This window comes from Nanorana parkeri, unplaced genomic scaffold (assembly GCF_000935625.1).
Source record: "Nanorana parkeri isolate BGI_ZX_2015 unplaced genomic scaffold, ASM93562v1 scaffold50, whole genome shotgun sequence".
In the NCBI taxonomy this organism is placed as follows: Eukaryota; Metazoa; Chordata; class Amphibia; order Anura; family Dicroglossidae; genus Nanorana; species Nanorana parkeri.
Window position 1 is genome coordinate 510369 of NW_017306318.1, and position 13425 is coordinate 523793.

At 40.9% G+C, this 13425-nt stretch overlaps 1 protein-coding gene across 1 annotated transcript; it reads right to left on the reverse strand.

The window, feature by feature from the left end:
- Nucleotides 1–5541: 5541 nt before the first annotated feature.
- Nucleotides 5542–6683, reverse strand: FAM217B (family with sequence similarity 217 member B). The gene has a single exon (XM_018574167.1). The coding sequence runs from the start codon at nt 6568–6570 to the stop codon at nt 5542–5544; it is 1029 nt and encodes a 342-aa protein (XP_018429669.1). The 5' UTR covers nt 6571–6683.
- Between the last annotated feature and the right edge of the window lie 6742 nt (nt 6684–13425).

Sequence of the window (13425 nt, forward strand, 5' to 3'; positions counted from 1 at the left end):
AACTTTCAAATTCTTGTTGTAGGAACCCAAGGTATGTCCATTCAGATGTGGCTACTGTGCCTGTTAAAGTTAATGACAGGGTCACAGCAGCTTCATCGGTCAACAGCATGTAATCGTACCATGTACCACTGATGTGATTTTTAGTGAAAGTAGGTAAAAGGTCTGCTTTAATACTATACAAAAATATTTAACAAAATATTGGCAACATTATTACAAAGTAATAGACTGTTGATAATTCATTTATTTACAGTAGATCAGTAACCTATAATATAAACACGGCAAGCCTTAACAGGAAAAAAACATCATTTATTTTACACAACACCGTTTCCATACATTATTTACCAAATATACCGCCACATGAAACCAAAACTTACTTTGCCCAGTTAGCAATTTGTTTCCAAACATGAAAATATCTTAATATCATAAATATTTATTTGCATGATTTTTTTTTTTTTTTAAACTGAATAGCAACATAAATATATTGCACGCTTTCATATCAGGCAAAGGCTTTATATGTAGCTTAATGAAAACATAAAAACAGCAAGTAAAATATCCTCTCTTTTATTAAAAAATAGGTTCACATTAAAAATTTGGGGTCGCTTTATAAAGCAGTAAATGTTATATTCAAACATTCCCTGCAGGTGTATATTCCTGGTGTATGTGTTATATGTTATAACACATACACCAGGAAAAGTGTTATAAGGAAAAGTGTTATAACACATACACCAGGAAAAGTGAATGTTTGCCAATTGTCACATTTACTTTTTTGGTCAACTATGTACAGTGGAAGGACTTTTTATCAAACTTTATCATCAGTTCCAGCACAACTGTTGAAATGAGTCTTACATTTTTCAGTAATCGGTCCCTTTGCTTTAATAAGAAACAATACACTGAGTGGCCAGATTATTATGACCACCCCATCAGTACTTCGTTGGGCCACGAGATGACTTTGTTGGGCCGCCTCGGTGACTCCACGAGATGTTGAAAGGTGATGCGAGGAATCTGACACGGCACTGTTGCTCTTCTGTTGTCTTGTACCAGTCTTGCCACTCTCCGTTCTGCCCTAACATTGACTAGTCGCTGACGGCCACAATTTGCACATTCAGACACAGATTTTCGGCTGACAGTCCGGTCTTTAAACACTTTAACAACAGCTGCTCTTGAACATTTAACGAATTCTGCTGTTTTGCGGATACTCGCTCCATGGCTCCGAGCGCCAACAATCATCCCACGTTCAAAGGCTGTTAAATCGCGTTGTTTACCCGTATCTTCAGGGGAAAAAAAATCACTTCTACTGTCGTGGTAAACAGCCTGCTTCCCTAATGGTCTGGCCCTCTAGCAACTTCAGCGCGAAATTATAGCTAATTTGCCTACAATAGTCAGGTGGTCATAATAATCTGACCACTCCGTGTATATCCCTGGCAAACCAATAGATGAGCATACTTTCACCAAGGAAGTAACTTTCAGAGCATTAAATCAAAAGGACACGGCTAAGCATGCCTTTGATCTGACCTCCGGCTCTGTGCAGAGAATAAATAGAGGGCCGAGTGCAGGAACAGAGGCTGAGAATTCTGAGCAATTCTGTAAACAGATTAAAGACTGAGTAAGGGGGGGGGGGGGTCTCTCTTTCTTGTACTTCTATTTGCTTGTATGCTACTTTACGACTGATAATATACACTTGCAAAATTCTTTCCTTCGCAGCTATCGCCATGGAAACAGAAGTTCAGAGCCTGTGGCATAGTACATAGACAACCTGATGACAGTTGACCACTTCCCCTGTCTGGAGCAACAAATAGACCCTTGTGGTCAGAACTGGTTTTGACTGAATATTGACGGGGTGGTCCTCTGAACGTTCCTCAATTCGCTAGTCACATGATGTTACCACCCATTTAACTGCTTGTTCGCTGCTAATAAAGATATGAATCTGATTGGACAACTATACGATCACGCCCAGAATACGCCTATATCGTATGCATATTCATGACTATAAATTGTTCAGCTTTATGTATTTTTGCCAGAAATACTTCCTCTTTGATTCAGCTCACATGAGCCGAGTTATTGATATATTTTTCCACTGCAGTGCAAGAATAAAGCACCTATTCTTTTATCAATTTGTACTCACCATTTCATCTAGAAGGTCTTGTTTGGAGACTCCCGAATCTAACGTAACATGACTATTGCCGTGAAATATGATTATTTTTTTTTGGCAGTCATCGAAACTTATGGTTGAAGGCAACTTTAAGAACATTAAATTACATAATGGTTTGTGCAGTAATATTGACAGTAAAACAAAGCTGGAATTTTCCTTTCAGTTGGATGTTGAACAACGTGATCTTCAAGTAATGTCACGGCCCACTAGCATCCCTGTATATTTTCTAGTCAGCCCCAATGCCAACTGCACGGAAACATTACTTATCAATTCAGAAAATCTAACTCAGCCAATTCAAGTTTTATGTAGAGATCTATTGGCTAGGTGAATTCAGTTGTCACAATGTACCCAGAGAACATGGCTAGATCAAATTCAGCAGTTCTGTTGTCTATGGGTACTTTTAGGAGGTAGTTACAATAAATAAAAAAATGTGATACAGTGCATAGAAGCAAATTAGATCACATGACCACATGGGCAAGCCTATGTGCATATATTATATACACGAGAGCCATCTGCAGGACAACTATAAACACATAAGAGAAATACCTAAATTTACACACCTGAACGGATTGCCCTATGAAGAACTAAGGCTTTAGTCCATGCTGCAGGTTGCCAAAATATGCTGGATTTAAAAGGTGTGTTTTCCATCTGCTTCTCTTTCAGTCTTTGTACAAGCTTTTCTGAAAATGCCAAAATAGTTATAAAAATATGTTTAGTAGAAAGACAGAACTCTGAGAACGACATGACAAAACTAGGAGGAATGACCATGTATAAAATAGCCCTCTGAAATATCAAACACATTCTTTAAGCACACTTGTCTCTTGGAGTAAGAGAAAGACCTAAAATCAGGTAAACAAATGATGGTTACACATACTTCCAGAGCATCTCAGGACCTCATGTGCCATAAACACTTGGAAATCGACACCAGCCTTTAGTTTAGAAGTCTGTGCTCCGATGCCTATCTAAGCAATAGAGAAGCAAGCAATGCAGGGGCTGTGTCCCAGCTCCACTCTGTGAAGCATTTGTCTTCTAGGTACTCCAGGGTTCAGGCTTTGTTGTAAAGAGAAACTATATGATTACATTAATTAAAACTTTGACTCAACCCTGTTGCTTTGCTTCCTATGCTTCCCACCCTACTTTGTCAGCAAGTTGCTGGTAAGTGGGTGGGGAGTGCCTCAAGCTGTATTAGAAAGAAAGATGCCCACACTGAGGCAGACCAACTGATACTGATCTGCAGCCTGCGGACACAGTTGAGAACAGTAATTGAGGCTCTAAAAACAGCAAGCAGGCTATGCAATGGGATTGTAATGTTCCCAGGGCAGAAAGAAACTCCTTGCCTTTTAGACTGCCCACATCTGGCTTCTGCTGGTTTAGGTTTATAACGCAATCATAAAACTATTCTTTCAAATAACTTAAAGCAAATATTACAAAATACAATCATCATACAATAAATCATAGTATTACTAGAATTCCTTAAATTGTGCAATGTTTCATGCAACACTAGATGCAGAGATGTAGAGAGTGGGAGGCTCTTCAACAAGTTTGATCCACATCAGGTCATACATAGGGCCATGTCAGAAGAATGATTTTGGAGATTAGCAGCAGCAAAATCACCCAAGCAAGGGAGCAAGTTCCATTAATGGAATGTTTCCCTTGGTGGCCTGAAATGCTATAGAATTTCACTTGTGAGTGAGGGAGCAGAGAAAGAGCAGAGAAAGAAATCTCCAGTCTGAATAGCTACTCCACAGGAAAAGGTAAGTGGTCTGTAAATTGTCGACAGCAGAAGGATCACTTATCTGACATGAGCCTAAGTTTTTTTTTCTGAGCCAGCCTTTTTTTTTTGTAGTCACAGCCCTACCTCCTGAGTTTGTGCTGCATTGTTACAAAGGTTGAAAACAGATGGCTACCCATCAAGCTCAGCCTCATAGCTGCAACTTTGATACCAATGAAAGAAAAAACTGGAAATATAGAGAGGAGACATCTAGGCCAAGCTAAATGTTTGCAATGTTTGGTTTCCCTTCCTTAGTATCAAAACTTGGTAGTTTCGAGGCTGAACTTGATGGATATCTCTCCAGTCTGTTATCAACCTTAACAACAATGCAGCACAGACTCAGGAGGCAGGGCTCCGACTACAAATGAAAGGCTGGCTCAGATTTAAAAAAAATAAAATAATAGGATTCTAGCACTGTAAAATCCTTTACTTAGAAATTAAGTAATTCACCTTAGGGTTATACTACCGCCTACAGGAGGACTGGACACAGGCAAACAAAAACACTGTAGGCCAGCCCTGGATAAAAATTATAATGTTACACTTTTCAGGCTAAAACAGACATACAATATGGAGATACCAACAGAACCAAAGTCTTAAAAAAAGGTTTCTGATGGCCATTATAATTGCTTGAAGATATTTTTGAGGCAGCTCTTTAACAGTTTATTTCATGCTAATGGGAGTATTTCAAAGCTAGACTTGGTGTCCTAAATATTACGGATGCAACGAGATGAAAATTTGTGGCCAAAACCAAAAGTTAAAAATGTGTTCGGCCAATACCGAAAATGCACGATTAGCCTCTGCCATCCCCTGAACACCCCCCTGGCTGGGTGGGAAGGAGGCATCAGCGGAGCAGTAAAAGCTCCTACTGTGGGCAGGCAGGGGAAGCACTGTATTATCTCAGAACAATATTTTTTCCATCAGCATTTGCCAATAGTACTATTTTCGGCTGAAACGTTTTTCGGCCGCTGATAATTCGGTGCATCGCTACTAAATATATACGTGCAATGTTTGGAACTGATGCAGGGCTCACACTTACCGTTTATTCTGTCTAGATATCGGAAGGATAATTAACTCACTTTAAACTTGGCATTTTTATGTGCATATTCACTGTGGTGTGAGGTGAAATTTATTTTTAGAATGCTAAATTTCACTTTTACCCCTTTAATAACTTGTGTCAACTGTAAAGTAAATCTGACCTGGCCTAAGCAGTTTCTAAAATATCACCTCATAGTGCCTGCAAATACCTGGGTTACCTCACAGTTTATGGCATTTGACTTTACAATGAGAGGGGTAGGGCTAAATTTTCACTTAGAAGCCAGCACCCTGGGTATAACATGGGTCTAGGATCCAAGGGGGCTTAAGTGATTCAATTGAATGCTAAAACAGGTACTGTGCCTGCACTTTTGAAATGTTTTATTCAGGCCATATTCACTTTAAAAGTAGGTGATGTGTAAACTTCTGCAACGGTTTGTAAGACAAATCCAGCAGAACAATATTTGTTCCTTATCAAACTGAAAAAGACCTCCATTTATTAGACCAGTGCGATCAGCATTTATACTAGGTAGGCACCCCACTCATAGCTCACAAAAGTATATCTCGATGGGATATTAATGTGTCACAATCACTTCATTTTATAGGAAGGAGAGTGATTGGGTTTTCCATTTCTTTTTGCGGTGCTGCAATCTGTATCCAGCAGAGCTGCTGGCTGACAACTCATTTTCTTCGATTTACAGGACTTTGCCTGCTTTGGAGCACTTAGCAAATGGTTAGAAAGAGAGCTCTGTTTTGAAGAAGGTCTAAGATTGCCAGCACTGTGCATCTTTGAGCTACCTCCAAATGCTGATGAATCCTTAGTTTGCTGGTTATTCAGTGCAGATTTTTTCTTTGTGACAACTCTCACGTCCTGGGTCTGTTTGAACACAGATGTTGGTACATCCACTGATCCGAGAGCTTTTGAGGGGCTTTTACGAGAGCATGTTAGATCAGAGATCTCACGCTGGGGGTATTTTCTCTGGGAGCTTTTCTCTTGCGCACAAGTCTTTTTAAAAACATTATCCTGATTAGAATTTTGTTTGCTAGGTGAAGGACTGTGCCAAGACTTACTCTTTCCTAAAAATTTCCCATTACCACAAAAAACGGGTGCTGTTTGAGGCCTCGTTTTCATTGTTTTTGCTTTTTCTGCCTGTACGGTTTGCAACTGTAACCATTCTAGCTGAAGAAGACGGTCAACATATCGCTCTAGAAATCCTGAAGGTGTTGCTTGCACTGTGTTTTTTCCTTCCTTGTTTACAAATGCAGAGACCTCACTAAGGTTCCACGAGTTGTATGGAGGAGGAAGAAAATCTGGATAGTCATAATCTTTGCCCTTGGGTTGAAAATAATCACTAAAATAGGCTGGACTGATCTCTTCAGCACGTAAGTTGAGCTCTGGAGGTGCAAGGGGGGAAGGTGGGATGGGAAGTCGCTCTGAATCGGAAAGGTCACTAGCGCTATCTTCATCTTCTTTTGTGAGCTTAACCAACTCCAAGTCCAAAAAAAGTTTCTCCATAGATTCCCTTGCATGTGGAAAGCAGGTCACATTCTTACTGGATGGCTTGTCAAATATAGGATATAATAGGTGTTGAGCATTTAAGTAACCAGGTTGCAGCATGATATTGCCTGTGACTTTGGTATGATCATGTATTCCATTACTTAGAACCAAGTCATCCGTACGGAACTTTTCACCGTGATTACATTCCAGTGATGACTCCTTTTTCTGCACTTTACTTTTACTTTGACACACAGCCCTGCAGAAAAATAATAATACACATCAATGTCATATCTATCTGTAACTCAAAAGATTTTGCTTAAAGACAGAAACAAGCCATATTTTTTTTGTCGTTTTGGATAGAGTGATAAAGGGTTAGAATCACTGGCAGCTTTATTATCATTTTGTTTTAAAGAGTTGACCTTAAAGCGAACCTTTACCCCCTTTCACTAAAAATCACACGAGCAAGCGGCTCTGCATGCTGATATGAAATCATCTTACATTCGTTAAACAAACATATATTCATTTTACTTACAATTATTGGCTTTCCACTTCCTGGTCCTCTTGGGCATTAGTGATGTAATGAGCCCGAGCATTGCATCCTGGGAAGGTTACATCAGCATTGCTGGGAAATCTCATCTGTTAGCTCATGAGATCTCAGGGAAAGGCATTGTCCGCCCCTGAGATGATGTGCATGGTCACATGTGCCAGAGTTCCAGGAAGTAAAGGGAGATCTGGTAACCTGCCCTTAGTAAAAATGGCCACTGTGAGAAGAATGGGGAGGAAAAGAAAAATAAGGTGTGCAAAGAATAAAAAGCCGGCAATTATCTTTAAGTATCTGTTTGTTGATTGACAGCAATAAAGTCCATAATGCTTCTCCACTCTCACTCTGTTAAAAAAAAAAAAAAGTTGGCTGGAGTTGGGGTTTTAGATAAACTTTTAGACCTTGATGGAAGGTTGCAGAGAGAAGTGCCAATATCTGTGTCTAAGCAAAGCTCACTGCTCCCTGCTGATTGCCTTTAAAGAAGAACTCTGGGCAAAGATTGCACTGCGAAGGCTAAGTGCTCATTTTAGTCTAGGTGCAAAAAGAACAAAGTTATATTTACCCAAACCGTGCAGCTGTGTGACTGTTAGAGTGCTCCCTCCAGCCTTTCTCCTCTTCCGCTGCAGTGATAGCAACAGCTTTAACCATGACCCCTTGAGCAGACATAAAGCCGCAAGTATCCCTAAAGTGTATGTAAACCCAGGAATGCAAGTTTACATGTGGTGGACCTTTTTTTTACCTGCTGATCATGCTAATACACTTCCTGTTCTAGGACGCTCACCCACTATACTGAATCTATGGAGGAGCAGCATTTTCTCCCTAGGCCTGAAAGTGTGTTGGGACTACAGAAGACCTCCCCCTCTCCACATTTGGGGAGGGGTTCAGTACAGAGCTTATTGCATAGTGCTTGAGATAACACTACAGAGTGCACAGGCACAGTACACTGGATCTTGCAAGCTCATTTGATTTCTAGCAGGATCGACAGGTATAATTTCACTTGTAGGAACACATAACAAAAAGCTTTCAATTGTATATTTAAAGAACCAAAAAGGAAGCAGATATGAGAAGTTAATTATTAGGATGTACATACACTTTAACAGGCCATCTATTATACCAGCTACCTAGGACAATAGGTTCAGTAGTCTTGTCTTTGGTAGACATGGAGCACCGAGGTCCTCTTTCCCACTAACACTATATGCAATTCAGTGGAGGTCATGATAAAAGGAGAAAACAAATGCTTTAGTTCCTATTGCAATTTACATTGTCACAGCTGCCCACATTGTTCACACTGCTGAAAGTACCAATTCATTTTAGGTCATCATTGTCATGGACCAATGCACCATGGTTGTAATGTGGCATAGTCTGAAAAAACGAATCTCCAGTTACAATATAAAAACTGCGGAAACAAATTGTTTTGTAACCGGTCTTTCATGAATATAATATGAAATGGGTAATAAAAGCCTCATTGCTGTGCGGTCAACAGTGAAGCAACAGAAGACGAGACACTGGGAGGGAGAGATTAAGTGTAACAAATCTACCTTATTGGCTGTTGAGGATTATCTGAGCAAGTTCGCTCATATGTGGAGTGTTTCAGTGGCAGCTGGGACACCTAAAAAAATGAAAACAATGCATTAGCACAGCATAACATTTTTGTTTTGCTAAAAGGAATTCACTATAAAAACATTGTTGTTTCAGACATGCAATGAAGGCTTTGCAGCAGTCAACCGTTAACTAAAATGTATGACCCAAAGAAAGTGTGAGCAGCTTTACGCACCATTTTTTCAGCACTGAGGTTTTCTTCTGCTGTATACTGCACCGCTGAATGCTGGAAAATAAGATAAATAAGATGAAATATATATATATAATTTTGCAATTATTTTAAGGATAAATATTTCAGACATAATATGAAATAAAAAGGCTAGACGTGTACCTTCTGTGCATTGCTGTATGTTTGTGATTTTCTTATTGGATTCTTTAGGTGATTGCATCTTTGCAGTTCTTCTGTCTTCGATCTGACAGATCGGGATTTCCTCTGTGACTAAAGGAAATTTAAAAAGAGATTCTTAAGGGGTTCCGTTATTATGTTATCTCAACATGTTACAGAACTGCTTGTGGTTAATACATGCAATGACAGTATTCAGAATATGATTTATTTTATTTATATTTTTCCATTTTACATGTCTTTATTTATATTCCCCTCTACATTTACATGCAGACCGAGCTGCCCAGCAAACGTGTCAAGCGTTAGTCCAAACTAGAATACTGCCAGGGGTTCTTCAACATGTTACAGAACTGTATTTTGTTTTAAGATTATAACTATTTAAATAAAAGGTAACAGTTGTAAGCACCCTGGTAGTGCGAGGGCCTGTTCACACCATCCTAAAATGCAGTAGCGCATGAGTCAAAGAGGACAATCCCTATAAAGTGAACCTGTGGTCATATTAAACATTATACATGTACATTGCTGAACAGCAGGCACTGTAAGATGCCATAGCATCACTTCACTTCTATGTGCAGTCTCCAAGGAGCACCGTCTAAGCCAGGGGTGGGCAAACTCCGTCCCTCCAGCTTTGGTGAAACTACAAATCCCATGATGAATCTGTCTCTGGAAGTCATGCCTGGTGGTGCGAGAATCTTGCAATGTTTCATGGGATTTGTAGTTCCACAACAACTGGAGGACCAGAGTTTTCCTACCTAAATGCCTGTGCAAATTTTGACTAAAAGTCAGAGAATATACCCTTTTTTCTGGCCACTATACTGTGCTCAATGCCTAGGAGCTTTGGTGGCTCTGCCACTAAAACATGTAACAATTAAGTTTTGCTTTTGCTCCTAATGGTGCCTTCCTTCCTGCACCAATGTTAGTTTAACATTACCATGTTCCAATGTTTGCATTGAATTGAGATGTTTGCGATGTTTCTCTAAATATTTCTTACTTTAAAAATTATCTTAAAATTTTGTTGAGAAGGGAGGCCCTCACTAAACCACTGTAGGAGGTTTATAGGAATCTCTTCCAGACATCATTGGTACATACATTACACTGCAAGGGTTCCTGGTTGGTGGACGATCCGGTGCTCACGGATGAGGATTGGCAAGATGTATGGGACTATCCTTTTAGCCACCTAGTGTCTGCCCGAGACAGGCTCATACAATTTAAAATTCTACATCGGGTGTACTACACTCTGGCAAGACTTGCCCGCATCTATGGCGGCAGCAGCTTTGCATGTTGGAGATGCTCTGATTCGACGGCAGATCTTATCCACATTTTGTGGGCCTGCCCACGAATCAGACCATTCTGGCTTGCAGTTACAAATTTTATGTCACAATTTGTTGAAGTGCCCTTCATTCCTGATGTGAAAACGTGTATTTTGGGGCTAACTGAACACATAGCTCCCACAACCGCAGGACAGATCTTCCTGGGGTTTTTGTTGTACTGCGCCAGGAAGGTAGTCATACTGAGGTGGAGATAGAATGCGCCACCCACTATCTCGGACTGGAAGGGCCTAGTAAACTCCTACCTAAGTCTTTATAAGGCTACATATCAGAGCAGAGGATGACGTTCGAGCCGACGTGTGAAAATGAAACTGTCACGTCAGCTTAATAGATTGGGAAGTGAGCGAACACATACCATCGCTCGCTCACTTCTCGATCATCTCTCTGCAGGGATTCCCCCCTCCCCGCTCCGATCCTCCAGCGCTGACTGGAGGAACGGACAGATAATCAGAACCAGCTTTCACTCACGCAGCTGGGTGGATCTCGACAGTAATGACGGGATCCATCCCGGCTGCGGCGGTCTCAGTATACAGCAAGCTGTAGCTTGCGATATACTGAGCTTTGGGTCATGGGAGGACCTTAGTATATGTCCTCCCATGACCCTTAAGAGAACTATGGGGAAAACACTTACCCCATAGTTCTCTTTTAAGGCTGGGTAAACCCCAAGGGGCAGATAGCCAATGTGCATAAAATAAATATGGCTGATGCCTAGAGAGCAGCGTTTCTCACCCTTTTTTCAGTCATGGCACCTTTAGTATGCAAAATTGTAAGGCACCCCAGTTTAAAAAAGTAAGAAATGTAAAAAAAATGGCAAGTGGTCCCATCCCAAACATTCAATACATGTTTATTATCCTGTGTTATCCTAGACAGGGGTCTGGTATGGATTTTAGTTTCTCCTTTCAGACAAGTTCCCTCCCACCTTTTACATTAGAAGTGAAAATTGAAGGCACCCCAGGATACCATGGCACCCTGGTTGAGAAAGGCTGCTGCAGAGTCATAGTCATGGGGATCAAAGCTCCTCATCAGAGGTGCGTCATGATGCCTGGTAGACCCTAAGGCTCCATTCACACCTGAGCGGCTGTCCGCGAGTATTTGGCTGTACGGATACGAGCGGAGCCGCTCTAAACAGAATATACAATGCACTTCAATGTGCATCGTTCAGACCATTGCGGGAAATAGTACAAGCAATACAATCTGGCGGATTCCGCACGTTCGCAGCTATTTGGGGCCCCATTCACACCAGTGTTTCAGCGCGATTTTTGAAAAGGAGTTTTCAATTGTGTTTCAGCACTGATAAGCACATTTCCATTCCAATCAATATGGAAAACTCGCTGATGAGCGCGTAAAAATAGCTCAGGGAGCAATTTGGCCAGCAGGCGGTTCGGATCGCGCAGAGCCACGCGATTGCATTGAATGGTCCCCATAGGAATGTATGGAAACGTTCATGTCGGCGGTTCCGCGCAGACAAATCTGCGCGACCAAACCATCCTGGTGTAAACGGGGCCTAATAGCTACAAACAAGCGGCATCCGTGCGGATTTTAAAATATTACTGTCTTCGCCCCATGCGGGAGCAGCACATAACATATGTGAATGCAGCCTAAAGTTGGCTACAGATTTTAGATTGGGAAGTCATCTAACTAAAGGAAAACCTTCAAACAGCCATGCACACTGGTTTCTGATACTTCTGTGGAGTACCTGTAATACTCTAACAGTGCACAAAACAACATCAACAAGATGTGTTCTTCCTCCATAGCCATGCATTAAAAAAAAAAAAACAGTTACACAAGCTATGTAAAAAGGACCACAAATGGCTTCTGCGCTGTAGAATAAGATACCAGAACAATGTAAATAATATTGTATCAGTAAATAGAATGAATAAAATATATTACAGCACAATATCAGTAGGTTCTTATAGCTTTGTATCAGCACTTCAAACATTTACTTTTCTTCAGAGATATTAACATGAATAATAGCATCCTTGTCCACCTCTGCATCGAAGCTCGATATAAGGTACACCCCTGTAATTGTTCATTAGTATATTGCTTCCTTGCAGATATAGCAATATAAAGAATAAACACTGTGCGCCACAGAGAAGCAGATTAGGAGAATGCGTTTCCTTACATTACCATGTCTCTGCAGTCTGTTCCTTTTCATTCTAGAATGTGACAATCCCAGACTACAGATCTCATCACAGATTTGGCAGAAGAGTGTGAATGTAGGCTAAAATTAAATGACGGTGCATCTGCTTAAAGCCTTCACGGTGCTTAGGCAAGACATCTGTGTTTGCACCCCATGACACAATGAACACACTCTTGCCTCCCTTCCCTTCTCCGTCATCTATAGTTCCTCTGGCACGATTTGTTTTGATGTCACGGGTACAATTCTTGATGTGAGGTAGGCACAGCCCACAGCTCCTCCCCTCCAACCTCAAAGACACAGGGCTGTCACTGAAGGATTGTGGGTAAACCTAACACAATACAGATAATGCTGCGGTACATACATACATACCTAAACCAGCATATTAGACACCATGTGCAAGGCAGACAGCTGCCCTAAATGACTGAAAACCATCAGAGAGAGAGACGTGCACGCGGCTATTAACACTCATCCACTGTAAAAGGTTTTAGTAAATGTAATGCTTCTCATATGCATGCTTATATTACTATACTAAGGATTAGGGATGAATTGAAAAACTGCCCCTAGTATAATAAACCTGATCCAGATGAGTTTTTAATAAAACTACCTAGAGCATAAAAACATGCACATCACTCAATATCTCCAGGAGGTCATGGCTCTGTCACACACAATCAAAATAAATACAGCAGTGTCACTTTTGTAGTGGGAGCCAGTTCATTTGTTCCGTGTGTATGTGGGTTATAAGAGGAAACAACAAACACCCCAGATGAAAGTCATACAATACACAGAGAATACACAAGCCTCATGCAGAAAATGTCTCATCCTGGAACTGAACTGAGGATTCCAGTGCTGTTAGCTTAATGCTAGCTACTTGCATAGTCAATGCGTTCCTCCAGGTCTGGGTGACATATCCATTATAGGAAAAGGCTGGATTACTGGTTTCATCTGGATAAGCTTAACATGTTAGCAACCCAGACCCAACAGACCAGCACTGGGAAAGTTAAAGCTGAACTCTGGACACAAAAAC